We start from the raw sequence: 17,735 nt of genomic DNA, 5'->3' as shown, positions 1-17,735 counted from the left end.
TTTTTAGAGTCTTGCTCTGTTGCCAGGCTGGAGTGCAGTGGCACAGTCTTGGCTCACTGTAACCTCTGCCTCCCAGGTTCAAGCGATTCTCCCACCTCAGCCTCCCAAGTAGCTGAGACTTCAGGTGTGTACCACCATGCCCAGCTAATTTTTGTATTTTTTAGCAGAGACAGGGTCTCACCATGTTGGCCAGGATGGTCTCGATCTCTTGACCTCGTGATCCTCCTGCCCCGGCCTCCCAAAGTGTTGGGATTACAGACGTAAGCCACTGCAGCCGGTGAGCATTTTCCATTTTTCTATCTTGCCATCCTGTGACCAGATGGCCACATGGTCACAAAATGGCCACAGCTCCAGACATCCTGTCCTTACACAGTAGCATCCCAAGCAGGAAAGAAGAGGAACAGCAACACAAAAGGCCTTCTCACTTGCCTCTCTCTATCCAAAGAGAAAAATCTGTTTCCCATAGACTATCAGTATACTGTCCTATATTGCTCAGTAACTCAAATGGGACTACATAGCCGCCTCTAGACCGTCACAAGCAAAGAGGAACAGGGCTGCCCTTCTTGTCTTTTGTAATCAGTGACCGGCATCCACTTGCCCTTGGCTCTTGTACCTTGTAATAAACTGCCTTTTGTGTCAAGGCTGTCAGAGTGTTCTGTCTACTAAAATGGACTTGGATTTGTGGAAGAAAGAGAATTCTTCCTTTAATCCTCTTTCTGTAGCTTTTTAGAGATTTATGGATATAGCTGTAGAAGGGGAAAAGAAAAATCCTGTTTCTCTCTCTTCCATGCAATAGCTTGTTAAACTAAGAAGGAAATGATTAGTCCATTCAGTTTGAATCCTGTTTATTGAATGACTAAAGGATGTAAATGGCCTTTGTAAGAGATGAAGTGTAATCCAGACAGAAAGGATTATTATTGAGGAAAAGAGGTGCTCTGACATATCATAAGAGCCTTTGCTCCTATTTTGGCTCTTAAAACTCTGTTTTACTTTTGTTTTAGACCTAGAAGGTTTTGACTCCGTGGTGTCATCTACTGAGAAACTCAGTCATCCGACCACAAGCAGACCAAAAGCTACGGGGAGGCGGCCTCCATCCCAGTCCCTCACATCTGTAAGTGTCTCCTCATACTGTATGTCCCCTTACTTCTCTACAGCTGAAAAGCAGAACAAATTAGAGACTCTAGCTAAGGACTCTTCTGGAAGCAGCCGATTTGACGACACCACAGGAGAGGGAAGCCATGAGATACACTGCCAACCAAAAGTGATTTCAGAGTCTTCTTGAGTCAAGCGCCATTTCTTTCTATTTGTTCTTTGTGTTTCTGCCAGCAAGGTAGGCACTCCCTATTCCCACCTTCCTGTTCTTTTCTTCCAGAATGATTCTTATTTGAGACTAAAATGAAATGGGTAAGAAACAAAGATCATGTTTCATGGTGGGGAAAGGAGAATGAGGCTGGTTTGGTCTAAAAACAAAACTTTACTAAATAAAGATCTGCACCTATATAGTGCCAGGCAGTGGCCAGACCTTTCTTTCTCAAATCCCCATTGCCTGTACCCCTCCACAGAATACCACGCACACTTTCAGGATATTGTTTTCAAACATATGAGGCCCCTGGTAATGAAGGAAAGACTGATTGGAACACTCAGGATAACCCATAGAAGATTTTTGTTTGGGTTGTTTTGAATGACTTTTTATTGCGAGCCTGTTACATGTTTATTGTACCAAATTTGAACTACAAAATGTATAAAGAAGAGTTACCTGTAATTCTGCTCCCCAGTGCAAAGAACTGTTAACTTTTTGCTATACGCCCTTAGCTTTTTTAAAAAATTATTTGTATATATAAAATTATTTCTTCACAAATGGGATTACATAGTATGCATCGTTTTGAAACTTGCTTTTCTCCTGTTCTGTTGTGTGCCTTTCTCCCCAGTCATGACAGCATTCTTCCCTGACATCACATTTCATGGCTGCCCATTTTTCTAACCTATTGGTATGTGAGTGTTTAGCCAGTGTACCATTATTGGGCATTTATGTTGTTTCCAGTTCCTCGTTATAAACAACACTGAAATGAATGTCACTGCAGAAAAATCTTAATGCTGCTATAAAATTACTGACTTGGGTAAAAATTTTCTGGAAGTGGGTCAAAGAGAAATGTATGCTTTGCTTTTGCCACAGGCTGTACTGCCCCCTCCAAGCTCACCTTCCACAAGTTGTGTTTGTGTATAATCAATATCTTTCTCTCTCTCTCTCTGTTTCTATATAGCACATTGCCTTGTTCCGGTGAGTCTAAGTCCTTATGACCCCCACCCAGATACACCAAGGAATTAATTAACCTTTTGCAGGTTTCCCACGACACTTCCTATTTTTATGTCATCATTTAGAAGAAAAAGAATGTCACTTCCTTGGAGCCTCTTCTCTCATATCTAGAGTCTGGAAGTATGGTTTGAGTCATCCTATTTTTCCTCTTAGTGTGAAAGAAACCTAACTTTGCATTGACACCTTTTTGGGAGAAAGACTTTAAAAAGTAGCTGACTTTTTTATTGTTACACAAATTTCTCTGTCAACACCACCTTCTTTCCCCTCTCCCTCTCACCTCTTCACACCCCCACCTCAACACGCCTTTTATACCCACGACCTGTTTAGTTGCTTCTTAGTATCTCTATATTTTGTGTTTCAATCCTACCTCCTCCATCTTCTCTATAAATCCTTCATCATTTTTGCCTTCCTTCCAAATTCTTCCCAACTTTTCAAGGTCTAGAGAGCCTCATGACTTCCAGAATTACAGACAGGTTTAAATTACCATCTCTTATCCCACCTTTGGTCCATACATCCCATGCCTGAGAGTTCGTATGTATTTGGAGGATGTGGTAAGGACATACCATCTTCACTGCCGTCAGACTACACAGTTGTACATTCATTCAACAAATCTTTATAGACATCTGTCCCCTGTGTGCTCGGCACTGCTGTGCCAGGTACCAGAGATACGACTGAAATGAAAAGCACATGGTCACTGCCTGCAGGAAGCTTACCGCACAGTGATTCAAAGTTTGGCATTTTATATGAAGTCACTTCATTTGCAGACTTAAAACAAAAGAATATAGTTATGCTTTAAAGTATAAGTACTATATTCTCTTCCCTTCATTCCCATTCATCCCCACTTGGATCTGTACATTGAATTCCTATTTACTCTTCTTCCAGTTAGCACCTGTGGATTTTTCACAGACAAATGGAGGCTTAGTGGATTTGAGTGTATTCCTCAAAGGCCACTGGGGAATATGACAGAGGAAATACACTAGTCATGATTCCCCAGCCTGGGGCCTCTGACCCTTGTTGAAGCTCTTTACGTTTATAGGATTCAAAGAGCAAGCTTTGATTGCCAGCTCATGAACCCTAGGTCATATTGGAGGGAACTGGCTTTTTGAATAAAGTTTCAAAAAGAAGGGATCCAGGCATGGCATGGTGGCTAAGCAGTTAAGCCTAGATTAATTAGAAAGCTTGGTGGTAGGGGAAACTTTATTCTAGGTAATTGGATTTTCAGATTAAGATTAACAAATAAAACCTGTTAAATTGAAAACTTTGCTTAAAAATTCCCTAAAATGCATTAGGTTTCTGCCTTAAGTAAACAGAAGAAAACATACAATATTTTGGGATATAATTTTTGTATAATGATACCAAGTGGTGATTTTAGATGGGACTGTTTTTCTGCCACCAGTGTAGAAAGCATAAAGATGAAGCTGAAGATGAGCTTGTCCAAAGAGATCTCTGGAAGATTCTTCATTATAAAGGATTCCTTGCTATAGGAACTCTGATTTGCTTTGTTCTAAAATTGGGAAATTCTAGCCCAGTGATCATCTATGACTAAGTGACTTCCAGTGAATTGGTCCAGAATTTTTTTTTTCAGACAGGGTTCCACTCTTTTGCCCAGGCTGGAGTGCAGTGGTACGATGTTCGTGGCTCACCACAGCTTCGACCTCTGGGGCTCAAGTGATCTCCCACCTCAGCCTCCTGAGCAGCTGGGACTACAGGTGCAAACCACCGTACCTGGCTAATTTTTGTATTTTTCATAGAGATGGGGTTTCGCCATGTTGCCCAGCTGGTCTCAAATTCCTGGGCTCAAGAGATCCTCCCGCCTCAGCCTCCCAAAGTGTTGGGATTACAGGCGTGAGCCACCGCATCCAGCCTTATCTGGCTTTTTTATCTTTACAGTGGTCTTCACAGTGAGGCAGAAAGAACAGGGATGTTGTCCTATATTTTACTAAAAGATGCTGCCATTCTGTAAATATACTACGGCAATACAGACTCCAAAATGGATGTTGACTGTCAGCAGTAATGAGGGCAGAGATTTAACAGCAGGTACCAAAGGAGGTATGAGCTTGTTGTACTAGCAAGCAATGCTGTGCCCTCAGGCTGAGGAAACACTGGTCGCTGGACCACAGGCCTGGTGAGCCCTTGTCCCTGGAAATGGTTTTCTCTCAGATACATCCTTTAGGACACTTCCACATGCAGATTTAGCAATCCTGGAAAAGATCAAGGAAAAGGAAGAGGAGGGAATGAAGGAGAGGCAGATTAGAGGTAGCCTCTCATTGACCTGTGTGTTCTTCCTTGGTGGACTGTCAGCCCTGTGAGGGCAGGCATCCTGTGTGGCGTGTCACTAAGTCTGCAGCACAAAACTCAGTGCTTGACACATGGTAGCAAATGTTTAGAGGAAGCAGCAGGAAAGGATGGACGATGGATGCTTGCAAGGATGAAGTGAGTGATGGACATCAGTGGCAAGATCCCTGGTTTAGGAAACCTTGCTTCTTAGTTGCAGTTCTGCCACTAACCAGCTATGTGACTTGAACACATGGATAACAGCACACTTTTTTGCCTCAGGGTTATCGTGAGAAGACAAAATAGCAGTGTCAAGTGCTTTGGAAAGCATACAGCATTATATTAACAAAAGCGGTGTCAGCTAAGGTATAATTCTGACAAAAGCATTTTCTTTTGGCTTTATCAGTCATCCCTTTCAAGCCCTGATATCTTCGACTCCCCAAGTCCCGAAGAGGATAAGGAGGAACACATTTCACTTGCGCACAGAGGAGTGGACGCGTCAAAGAAAACTTCCAAGACTGTTACCATATCCCAAGTGAGTGACCAGCCATGAGAGGGTGTCCCTATCATTTCATGCATGTACTAGTGATGGGTTATAAACCAAACAAAGATATGCAGACAGTGCAGGTGTTTGTCATTCTTCAATGACAGCAATTCCATTACTAATCAAAATCCCAAGGCATGCTGCCATCTCTGAAACTAAGCAGAATCCCTGAGATACAAGTTCAGTTGTTTATTTCCCATGTTTTCATGTTATGGTTTGATCTCCTCTTCATACCATCACACATACATTCACAAATGCCTTCACACACTACCACCATCACCACAACCAGAACAATGTAAAAAGCCTTGAGGTATCTAGAGAGAAGACATTATTCAATGACGTGCCCTCTGCCCATAGATCTTGTCTTTTATGTTCAAAGCTGGTCACAAATTATAGTTGGAAGATCGTAAATATAAATAATGTGGTCTTTTAAAGAAAATTGATTTGGATTCATATTCTGTGATAAATTTATAGTCTAAAAACATTTCAATTTCATTCCATTCCCAGGGAATAGTATAGATACTTTATTAGTTTATGAGAAACAAGGAAGACATTTAACTTTTAGCTACTTCATGTAACTTTTGAGGAGTATCTTGTACAAATTCTCTTCTTCCTATGAATACGAACCAAGATTTTAAAATTCCATTTTCTCCTACTAAGAAAACCCAGTTGACTGGAATTATTTTGTCTGAATATTAACAACTTATTTCTGTCTAAAAGCAGAAAACTGTAGTCACTTGAAGCAGGAATTAGCACAAAGAAATCAAAGGTTACCATGGAATTTTCCTTCTCCATAGATGTAAGAATTTACATGTGTAGATTTTCTTAAAAATGTGATACAGAAAAAAAAAATGTGATACAGTAAGCAAAACGTGATCCTATACAACAAATCAATTGTAATTATTCACAAAATCAAAACATTCTTTCTTTATAAAAGGATTCCATCTGCAGAAATTGGATTTGACCCTTTTTCTGGTGACCATAGGTATACCTATAGTTTCATTGTGACATCCCTGGGGTGTCTCTACAATGACATCTACTGGTGAATAGTGGGTTTTCACGGTTCTGATTTGCACAGTTCTATCCCATTAGCCTATTTCACTTCCCCTAAGTTGTCATGTCCTGCCCTTCACTGCTTTTACAAATTCTGCTTGAACTAATTTGATCAGGGAGTGTGGTGGCCTATACTCTGTGAGGGCTTTAAAATTGCTCAGTAGCCGAAATGGGCCGGGAGAGCAAGTCATGTAGGAAATGCCAAGAGAAGCATTGATTCGAGAAGTGTCTGGAAGTCAGTCAGTGCAAAGGCATTGGTGGGTCACAGAAGTATGGGAGGTCTGCAAGGCTGCAGGATGGGAAAAAGGAAAAGGCATGAGCCCAGACAAGCAAAGGAGAGGACAGGAGAGCATAAATCTTCAGACTCAGGCAGCCACAGTGGTAGTGCTGGACTTGAGGGATCCAGTTGACAGTGAGGGAATTGACTCCCCGTTCCGCCAGTTATTACCTCTGAGTCTTGGAGAACTACTCAGCCACCTCTCTAAGCCCCAGTTTCATGCTTGGTAAAATGCTTGTGTGAACCAATCGTCGTTCAAATTGTCTAGCTGGCATCCAACATGTGATCAGCGCTCCATAAATGTCAGTTCCTCTTTCCTCTTACTCTAACTCCTAACGATAAAGCACGGGCTGGCAGAGTGCTGTCCCTGGCAGCAGAGAGCACTTTTCCTCAATGGTAACTTGGCAGAAAAAAGGCGAGCAGAGAGGCTGGGAATGATGGCCCATCTGCTTTTGGCTTTCTCTGCCCAGTCTCTCCCTCTAGCACAGCCTGAATCCAGACTCTGCCTCCTCGCCATGCCAGCCAAGCCCCTTTTTGGCTCCTGTGCTGGGGTAGCCTGCTGGGCACCTGCTGCTGGAGGGAGTCTCGCAGCCACGTTGCCAAGCTTCACCACCAGCCTCCACTTCTGCTCTGTCGCTCACACCCTCACCTCCCAACATCCTGTCCCACTCTTTTCCCTCCTCCCCACCTGCCTCCCAGCTCCCTTGTTGGTGCCTCCTCCCCCAGGAGCCTACTGGGCACCCCTCTTCCCTCTCACCCATGACTGTCTTCCTGGGCCCTCCTGGCCTCCTCAGGACACTTCTCCATCAGGCCTCCCCGGCTGGTGTCTTCCATCTTCGGCCTGGCCGTCACTGACTCTTTCTTTCAACATATCTTGTAGCTTAGGGCCTCCCCTGTCCTGGAAAGTGAACAGAAACCTTCCCTGATTCTACCTCCCCCTGAGGCTTCTGCATGAGCATGCTCCCTCTCTCCTGTCTTCCTGCCTCTGCCAAGTTTCTGGAAAGAGAGTCCTAAACTTGCAGGCCACATCCTTCACCTCCTATCCAGGTGCTCATCTGCCATGAGCAGGTTTCTGCCTCCCTGGCTCCACCAAATGGACCCCACCCAGTTTTCCTCTTAGCACCCTTTACCCACGTATGCCACCACTTCGTTCCTTCTGGACTCTCCTCCAGGGGCTTCCTTCTGGAATCTCCTCCAGGCCTCTCTTCTGCTTCGTCCCCTCTTCCTCTCCTCTTTCCCAGTCACCAAGGGCTCCTAAAATCCAATGTCTCAAAAACGGAAATCATTATCTGGCTCTTCAACCTGCTCTTTCTTCCATGAAAGGTACAACTTTGATGCCTGGTGCATCCATCTGCACCCATGGTCCCTGATCTGTCTTTCCTCCTCCACCCTCTGCATACCGTCCAGGATCACATCTCCCTGCTCACAAGCCATCTGCTATATGAGGGCAGGGACTCCATCCTCCTGGCCCACTCCTGCCTCCAGCACTGGGAACAATGCCTGATGCTCTATGTCCACTGAGCCTGCCTTCATCATGTCACTCAAAGTTGTCTTGTGTCTTTCCTAGCCACTGCCTGGGTCAAACCCTGACCGCTTCTAGCTTATGTTGTGTAAGACTCTCCCAGCAGTTCTCTCCAGCTCCAGATCTGCCAACCCTTAGGCCCTTCTGCAGCCAGCATGGTCCTCAGCACAGGGTACCCTCCTCACGCCCTTTCACCTAGCCGCTTGTACCTCCCAGCCTTAGCTCTACCCCCAAGGCCCTCTCTTGCACCCTCTGATATTCTAGCAGTGCTTCCCACCAATGCATTTTGCTCTGTGGTCTCTAGACCTTTGCCTAGCATGCTCTCTCCCCCTGCAGCTTCTTTCTCTAAGTGTCCCTCCTTTCCTCTGGCTACTTCTTGGTCCTTCTCTAAGATGAGACTGTCAGCGCCTGCTTGTGATGCCTGCCCATCCGGATGGCTGGCTCCTTTTCTGTGTTTCTGGGGCTCTGTATGCTCGCCTCCCTCTGTGCAGTCTTCCCCCACATCACAGTGCATTGGTCTGTCTGTCTGTCTGTCTGTGCCCCACTGGGTTCTGAGCTCCCTGGAGACCAGGAGAATGCCTTAATGTCTTGTTCACTTCAGAGTTCGTGGTGCCTGGCATCAGGTGCCTGCCCACATGTGGTTGGGCATCTCGATGGGTATATTACACCAGTTAAGAACTCGCTGTCCAGAAAGAAGGTCAAATTTAAAATACATAGAAGGTGGCACGTGAGTGAGGGGGAAATGCCTGTACCAGGCAGGCCCTTAGTGGCTTGTGGATGAAGGAATAAGTGAATGGAATGTGTGGAGAGAGGCAGGGACAGTGGTGTTAATGGAGAGTTTGACTAACCAGGACAAACGCGCAGCACACAAATCCCCGGCCCTGAATCCTCCCTGCCTTCCCTCATCACAGGTGTCCGACAACAAAGCATCCCTGCCACCCAAGCCGGGGACCATGGCAGCAGGTGGTGGTGGGCCAGCCCCTTTGTCCTCGGCGGCACCCTCCCCCCTGTCATCCTCTTTGGGAACAGCTGGACACAGAGCCAACTCCCCGTCTCTGTTCAGCACGGAAGGAAAACCAAAGATGGAGCCTGCGGCCGGCAGCCAGGCGGCTGTGGAGGAGCTAAGGACACAGGTCCGCGAGCTGAGGAGCATCATTGAGAACATGAAGGACCAGCAGAAGTGAGTGCCCAAGGACTCTTGCAGCTGCCACCCAGGTTGCTCTCTGTCAGGCCAGCACCTAGTTCTGAAAGCGTGGATCCCAGCCTGCCTTGGAGGGTGGGCCTGGCCTCCTGGGTGATGGTGGCAGCAATGGTGGGAGTGTGTGTAGATCCCGAGAGTCTTAATTTATACTTAAATTATGTTGCATGTTTTTGCTGGATTTACTGTGTGCAGAAAGGGCACAGGCTGGCCATGGGGTATAGAGAGATGAGTCCATTGCAGGGACTGATGCTTTCAGCAGGCTGCTTTAAATCTCAAAAAAAAAAAAAAAAAAAAAAAAAAGTAGGGAGGCACTGCTCTGAGTAAACTGAGGCTTGAAGAGTTTAGTGATCTTGGCTGTTTCTTGAAAGAATCAGGGAAGGCATCTCAAAGAGGTATTTCCCGGGTAGGATTTTGAATGATGATTTAGGATTGCTAAGAGCACACTACTCCTGCAGCAGGAACAGAATGTAGATTCCTGGGTACACAGGGCAGCCTGGTGAGGTCAGCGCATCCCCAGGTGACTGGCCTCCTTGGATCAGGAGGTGTCTGGGGTGATGACAGGAGACGCAGCCAGAGACTTAGAGTGATGAAGCCCTCTGACAGTCTGGGGCCCGCAAAGGCCTTTCACCTGCCTCCTGCTATGGGGCTAGAGGGCCCTAATGTGTTTTGTGGTCACTTTTGGGGGATAACTGGGTTAAACAAAGTTAATTTCTTTTCTGAAGGGCTCCTGAGAGCCTTCGCTTTGCATTGGGAGGATGGAGAGAATAGCATATGCAAGGTTTCCCACACCTGCTTAATCACAGAACTTTTTTTTTTTTTTTTTTTTTTTTTTTGCTAGAGCATCCTAGGATTCCATGGAACTCGCTTTGAGCAATGTGGCTCTAAGTAGGTTGTGTTCTACTCAGGCTGGGAGGTACCATATAGAATTGTAGCCTCTTAGACTTACCCCAGTCTGGAAGAGATCCATCAGATTATTATACAGGACTGGCAGGATGGTACATAAGAAGGTATCCTGGGGCAGCCAGGCTACCCCTAACTCCTTAAAGTCCTCAGCTCCTACCTGGCTCTGGAGGTTACTCATTTGGATACCCAAAGGCCCCATCCATGTCCAAGTGACCTGTTTCCCTTGCCTAGACAGGACATCCCAGAGGCCCCAGGACACCACAGAGCACTGGTTCTTGGCCTTCTGAATAGGACCACATGGCATCAGACTGGCTTGAATTCAGGACTTTAGCCCTTTGGACCCTGTAAGAAGTGCCTGGAACGTCTGAAATGGCCTCTGCTTCGGGGCTGCCACACTGTTTCTCCCCCACTGTGAAGCTGCAAATAGTTGGTGGGAATTGTCTTTTCCCAGCCAATATCTCTTGAATCAACACCCCACGGTGGCCTCTCTTCCAAGGCCTGCCTTTCACTGCCTACATCAGTCTGACCTTCATGCCCAGGGTCAGTGGGTCCCCACTAGTCTCTTGTGTTAGCTCTTCATTTCACTTTCCTATTAGCCTTTAACTTAAGTCCACGCCAGCTCTCCTCATCTCCAAATATGCTGGTTCTCACCTCCCTGCTTTTCCCTGGCTTTTCTCTGTCAATTCCCCCATCTTTCTTCCTCCTCATAGACTTACAGTCATTTTCATTTCACTAGTTCAAGACTTAGTGACTTTCTGTGGACTGCTTTCCTCAGTTAACTCCCCACAACTGGACTGCTTGAGGCTTTGCCTGCCAGTCTCCTGGGGTTGGACCATTTGCTTAGGATCTCACCTTCTTCCTAAGTCCTAAGTAGTACCCACTGAGATATGGGTGCATAATGTGTGCTTAAATAAATACTGTAATGAATCACAACTGGTTCATATCAGTTGTGATATAAATCCAGTATGTTGACAGTAGGGCTGGGACACTGCCCCAGATATAGGGATCATCATGGTGTTCATCTGAAGTAAGCAAATGCAATATAACTTCCACCTTATTTTACTGTGGTGTCTCAGCCATCTTTGTTTCTTGATTTTCCAATCCAGTCTGTAAAAATGTACGTGTAAAATGGAGTGTTCGATATCTTAAAATGGAAGACAGCTCTCTGCCCAGTGTTTGAGTGGTTGCAGTGTCCTAAGTATAGAGCCCTGACTTTGTGGGATGGTTAGTGTTGTGCACTTCATTATTTTGTGCTGGAAAGGGCATTAGGCTGTGGATCCTAAGTCATGCCAGTTTCTCTGAGACATGATTGCCATACCATTACTCCAATTATTTTACCCCCAAGTTTTTGGGATTTAATATGTAGGATTTTGTGAGAATCTATGAAAACACACCAGTAACCTTTTGGCAATTCAAAACTCTGTTGAAATTAAAGGAAATAGGCCAGGTGTGGTGGTTCACACCTGTAATCCCAGCACTTTGAGAGGCTGAGGTGGGTGGATCACCTAAGGTCAGGGGGTTCAGGACCAGCCTGGCCAACATGGTAAAACCCCATCTCTACTAAAAATACAAAAATTAGCTGGGCTTGGTGGCACATGCCTATAATTCTAGCTACTCAGGAGGCTGAGGCAGGAGAATCGCTTGAACCCAGGAGGCGAAGGTTGCAGTGAGCTGAGATCACACCACTGCACTCCAGCCAGGGTGACAGAGTGAGACTCTGTCTCAAAAAAAAAAAAAAAAAGTAAATAAAATAAAGGAAATATATATGGAGTGGTAAAAACATCTGCAATAAAAATCGTAAGAAGAGCCAGGCTTGGTGGCTCATGCCTGTAATCCTAGCACTTTGGGAGGCCAAGGCAGGAGGATTGCTGGAGCCCAGGAGTTCAAGACCAGCCTGGGCAACATAGTGAGACCCTATCTCTACAAAAATAATTTTTTAAATTGGCCTGGCATGGTGGTGTGCGCTTGTAGTCCTAGCTACTCAGGAGGCTGAGCTGGAGGATCACTTGAGTTTTGGAGGTTGAGGCTATAGTGAGGCGTGATTGTGTCACTGCACTTCAGCCTGAGCAACAGAGCAAGACCTTGTCTAAATATATATATATAATAAGTACATTTAAAGCCCAGTAATTTTGTAATAAAGGAATGGTTATAGGGAAGATGACAGAATACGAACCTGGATTCGTGAAGTCTAGTCATTGGGCAAGTCAGGCCACCATGCTGGGCTTCTGTTTCCCCATCTCCTTTTGGGAGAAGTTTGGACTAAGAGGTTTCAAAGGTCACTTCCAGACCCACCAGTTGCTGGCTACGTATTTTAGGGGCCCCAAAATAATGGCGAGCCTCTCTGTCTGAAACAAATTTTTAGCAGTAACAATGCAAAGAAAATATGATGTTTTGTCAACATTTTCTTTGTGAAAAAGGGTCACATGGATTTTGTAGTGATAATAAGAGGTTTCTGATCTTTGATGAGGGAAGTCTGGGCTTTTGGTTAATTTCATTGCCTTTTGCTTTACAGACGAGAGATTAAACAGTTATTGTCTGAGTTGGATGAAGAAAAGAAAATCCGGCTTCGGTTGCAGGTGAGTCCCTTGGGGTTCTGCCGCCTGTGAGTCCTAGGCTCAGTGGGGCAGGACAGAGTCAGGGCTTTTATTTAAAAAATAAATGACTGTTACCTCTCTACAGATCTGGATACACTTCCTGTGACCATTTTCTTAGACTCATATAGGCTTATGACACATCGTTTCCTCCAGGAAATCTTAGGGAAGGGAAACATTAGTAAATGTGCCCCAAATTGGGTTTCTCATTTGGAATTTATCTTCTTTTTTTTTGTTTTCTGTTTTTTATTTTTATTTTATATTTTTTGGATACAGAGTCTGTCTCACTCTGTCACCATGGCTTGGAGTGCAGTGGCACAATCTCGGCTCACTGCAACCTCTGCCTCCTGGGTTCAAGCGATTCTCCTGCCTCAGCCTCCTGAGTAGCTGGGACTACAGGCACACATCACCAAGCCCAGCAAATTTTTTGTTATTTTTAGTAGAGATGGGGTTTCACGGTGTTAGCCAGGATGGTCTCGATCTCCTGACCTCAGGTGATCTGCCCACCTCAGCTTCCCAAAGTGCTGGGATTATAGGCGTGAGCCACTGTGCCCAGCCTGGAATTTATCTTAAATATCTCCTCTGCAAAAAGCCCCTCCCCCACCTCCATTTCCAAGAGGCCTCATTATAGTAACTGCCAGAGGGTATGACCCCGGGGAGGCCCTGTTGCCAGCTAGCTTCTGTCATGTGGTCACTAGGGCTCCAGGGGCCACAGCTGTCCACGTTTGGGGGCATTTGCTCTTGCTTGCTCCCTGATGGCATGTCTGTCCTGCCAAGGCATTAGAGCGCTGTCCCTTGTAGCCTCTGATTCAGCGCTATCATTAGCAAATGGCAGGGAATCTGTGGGAGTTCTGACTGACCAAAGGTGGACTTTCGGCTTTCATCCAGTTGGCGTCTTTGTGGTGATGGGGACCCATGTTGCTTAACAAAGGATAGGTAGCTGCTTCCCATCACTTTGAGGGTGCTGACAGATACCCCCCTGGGCCAACCACAGCCTGCCTTCCAACACTGCCAGATGGCTCAGCCTGTCAGGACCGCCTGCTCTACCCTCTGGCTAGGAAACTGGAATTGTTGCCGCTTTTGACAAACTTTGCAGCCTGGCAGCCTGAGAATCAAAATGTTCACCATTTCTTAGTGCCTTGTGTCTGTGTGCCTGTTCTGTGTTGATGTCACTTCTGGCATTGCTACTAATTGTCCATGTAGATGTCATGTCACCTTTAAAATTGTAAGTTTGATTATTTTCTTTCAGTCAACCAGGTTGAAAATCTTTCAGCTTCTATAAAACCAGCCGATTCATTATGACTTTGTTCCATTATTTTTCTCTTTCTAGATGGAAGTGAATGACATAAAGAAAGCTCTACAATCAAAATGAATACTTGATCAATGAAATGTCACATTATTCATCCTGAGTCTGAGACTCAAATTTTCTGCCCCAGCCAAAATAATCTTGTGCCAAAAGATTAAAGGTTTGCCTCAACATGTCCCTGTTTGAAAGATTAGCACAAAAGTCTTGATAGCACAACACAAATTCCATCCAAGAGGAGAATCTTCCCCAGGGTTTAGTCCCGGGGCTGGCACTTGTTGTGACTTACACAGAGCAAAATTGTGCTAAAGGCTTTTCTACTTTGAGATCTCAATGCGAAACGAAAACTCAGGCAGTTTAGTCCATAGTGGTACTATTTTGATGATATTTTCCATTAATAAAATGTAATTTCAGATTATTCGTTTACAAGCTTTATAATTTTATGATTTTTTAATCGTGTTTTGTCACAGACTCCCCTAGTGTTTGTACTACATGTAGTCAGAAGCAAGTGTCCTTTTCTTTTGCTTCAGGCTGAGAGCTGCCTTGCTCTTTGTCCCCCCCATTAGGATTCTATTACATATTCAATTTTAGGTTCAAGCTGTCCCTTCCCCTGCCAGCAAGCCCCACCACCCTAAGAGAAATTTTAGCTTATATATGATGGTATATTTACAAAAAGAGAAAGAGAAAATCTGGTATTTGCAATGATCTGTGCCTTCTTTTTACCACCCTCTTGATTGGAGCTTTTGTGATGCAGCTACCATGATTCAAAAAAATTTAAAAATAAAAATTAAAAAAAAAAAAAAAATCTGCCACTTATCCAAGTCCACTAGAGGCCACTGTCTTCAAAGCTTCTCTCACCCTAGCCAAAGGTCCTAAGAGGAGACAGCTGTGAAGTTTGGCATGCTCTGTGGTACCAGCTGTGACTTCTAAGTTTCTCCTAGTTTTAGGTTGTTCATGAAACTAGAAATGTCATCCCTGCTTGATTTTTCATCAGCCAAGTTAAACCCCTGCTTTCTGTCCTTTGCACCTTTTGCGTGAACAGAATATGCATTATTAAAGCAAAAATAAATAAAAGTAAAATGCAAATGAAAACAAGGGGGGGAAAGTTGTATTATTTCCTGCACTGGGTTATCCGTGTGTGTTATTGTTTAAACTGTATTCACATAATGTCATTTGCCTTGCTCACTTGTAACCCCTTCCTCAGGTCCAAGAGAATGGGAGGAGGGTCTTGTTGAAGTGTAGCCTTTGGATCTTTCTTGCATTTATGGAGTTGTTTTTTCTTTCCCAAGGAAACTGATGTTTGCCTGTCTGCTTTATCTTTGTAGGACATGAACAGTTCAGCCTTAGACTATGTAACTGTTTTCTCAATCCTTAGCTGAAAATGAGGAGCCTACTGTATTGCAAGACTGTTCAGGGGTAGGGGTGGAGGGGGTGGTCCCTTAATGGCCCCTGAAGATGTTGGATGTGTTTCTCAAAAGCTGCTTTGTCTATTTTCTGAATTTAATAGTGAAACTACTAAACATTAATAGATTTGCACAGCCACAAAGAATGAGAGTTGATAATACTGAAGAAGTGATGCAAAAAAATCACATTATTGATCATTGATAGTATTACAAATAAATATCTCTTCCTTTATCTTCCTCCCTCCCTCCCTCTGCCTTCCTCTTGCCTATGTGCTCATCCTTGCTACTTGAGGCCATTATTTCCCTCCAAGTATTTACAGAGTCCTAACACCTTGGTCTTCCTGGGTGGGGGCACAGTTAAGGGAAGGGGAGTGTATAAGGGAGGAAACCTCACACCCTCCATTCCCATCCCGAGATATATTGTCTTTTCAGCAGCCTTGGGGTCAGGAGTGCCAAGTTCCCAAGAGCAGCGTAAAACATTGCTGGACCCCTTGACAGTTCTAAGCATTTCTGTGTTAAACTTGAATATTTCAGAGATTCCTCACCACCTAGTGATCTAAGAATGCAGATTGGATTCTTCGACGTCCAAATTTCTCATCTACTTATGAAAATCCCTAATGATACAGTTTTATATAATGTGTATAGAGAGTAGAATTGTTGATTAAATTGAGCAGTTGGAGCACCCCCATGGGGCACTGGCAACATGGAATGTAGAGGGCTGATGTCTTCCCCTCATACAGGCCATTGGCTTCCTTTGTATAAGGAGAGGGAGAAGCAGTTCTGGAAGGAGAAGTTGATATGTCCAGCTTCATTGCTGCTCCTCAGGCTACCCAGCAAGAGGATTCTGCATCAAGGAACTGGATGAGCCGCTACCTAAACAGCCACAATTTTTACTCTTTACATAATGGACCCATCGAGAATGTTGAAAAGCTTGGAAGTATCACTTTTGAAAAAAAAATTCTTTTGCATTCAGCATGGACTCGACCAAGCACCTATGGAGATTATTTTTTTGCTTCATTTTCTAAAGTTGTATTTAGAAAAGTCTTAAGTATTGTGCTTTGTAAAGAAGACGATTAAAATGAAATTTTGTGAGAATAGTTTTGTTCAAAGTTGTCATGGTCCAAGAGGAATGATTTTTTTTTTTTTTTTTGGAATGCAAACCATTTTTCTCCACTTTATACAATCTGATTTATCTTATAGAAATATCTTTAGAAGACATGGAATATAGTGCTTCCCCCCCATCTTTCCCAAGGGAACAGAAATAATCTGTGAAATCTGTGCCTGTGAATTCTCTTTTAAATTGTTCAGTTTTATACTCATATCTAATCAGAAAATGCCCATTAGGTATAAATTCTTTTTCAGTGTAAAAAATTTTAAGTCATCATTATTCAAATAACCATGTAAAGCCACTTTTTTTTTTTTTTTTTAGACAGAGTCTCACTCTGTCACCCAAGCTGGAGTGTGATGGTGTGATCTCTGCTCACTACAACCTGTCTCCCAGGCTCAAGTGACTCTCCTGCCTCAGCCTATAATCCCAGTAGCTGGGATTATAGGCGCCCACCACCCACACCTAGCTAATTTTTGTATTTTTAGGAGAGGGGGTTTCGCCATGTTGACCAGGCTAGTCTCAAACTCCTGACCTCAGGTGATCTGCCCACCTTGGCCTCCCAACATGCTGGGATTACAGGCGTGAGCCACCGCACCAGCCACTTTTATTCACGTACAGCCCTGTAGGTGGCACACTCAAGTACATGATTTGTTTTCTTCCATAAGGACATCCTGTATCTATCCTCACACGTGTCTTTGCTTATTAATGGCAGGGTTTTCTTTCCTAACCTGCTCCTTGATGGGAAAACTGCAGGATGTATAATTTATTGCTCAAAGTTGCCATGGTCTGTATAAAAGTAATCCCCAGGTCCCACAAAGGCCTTTGTATTGTAACTCAAGGTCATCATGGTCCCCCTTTTGTGGTGTGAGATTAGGTTTTAGTCCTCTAGTTATTTTAGCACAAATTAATGTAAAGATGTTTTGGCACCAAGAGGGCTTGATGAAAGCTTTCCTCTTTGGTTTTGTACAAATGAGAACCATAACAAAGCACTCATGCGTGGGTGACAGGCATTCAGCGTGACTGATTGTGGCATCCGACAGAGGGAAGCCTTGGCACTTAGGACCTAAGCCCAGGGGAGAAGATGCTGTGCCCAAAATTAGCATGAGTGAAGGAGCACAAATGGCCAAGCCAGAAATAAATATCAGTGGTGTAAGGACAGGCAGGGATCAGGTCTCTTAAGGGGATGAACTTTTCCTGCCATTCCTAGTCCTTGTTCTTAGGGTCACCAAGGCTTGGTTCCCA

At 44.5% G+C, this 17,735-nt stretch overlaps 1 protein-coding gene across 13 annotated transcripts in view; it reads left to right on the top strand.

Moving 5' to 3' along the window:
• Nucleotides 1-16,480, top strand: part of SH3KBP1 (SH3 domain containing kinase binding protein 1) — a 383,287-nt gene extending 366,807 nt beyond the window's left edge. For 9 of the 13 annotated variants that reach the window (XM_017540638.2, XM_017540641.2, XM_017540639.2 and 6 more), the window contains 5 exons: nt 1,002-1,111; nt 4,995-5,123; nt 8,896-9,164; nt 12,601-12,664; nt 14,010-16,480. In XM_017540638.2, the coding sequence (XP_017396127.1) occupies nt 1,002-1,111; nt 4,995-5,123; nt 8,896-9,164; nt 12,601-12,664; nt 14,010-14,051 (614 nt within the window). In that variant the 3' untranslated portion in view covers nt 14,052-16,480. The remainder of the gene's footprint in view (nt 1-1,001; nt 1,112-4,994; nt 5,124-8,895; nt 9,165-12,600; nt 12,665-14,009) is intronic. The other 4 variants (XM_017540642.2, XM_037742805.1, XM_037742806.1 and 1 more) reach the window with 1 other exon arrangement.
• Nucleotides 16,481-17,735: the final 1,255 nt, after the last annotated feature.

This window comes from Cebus imitator, unplaced genomic scaffold (genome assembly GCF_001604975.1).
Source record: "Cebus imitator isolate Cc_AM_T3 unplaced genomic scaffold, Cebus_imitator-1.0 Scaffold128, whole genome shotgun sequence".
Classification (NCBI taxonomy): Eukaryota; Metazoa; Chordata; class Mammalia; order Primates; family Cebidae; genus Cebus; species Cebus imitator.
Note: the sequence above shows the minus strand (reverse complement) of the source record. Positions and strands in the feature narration are given on the sequence as shown.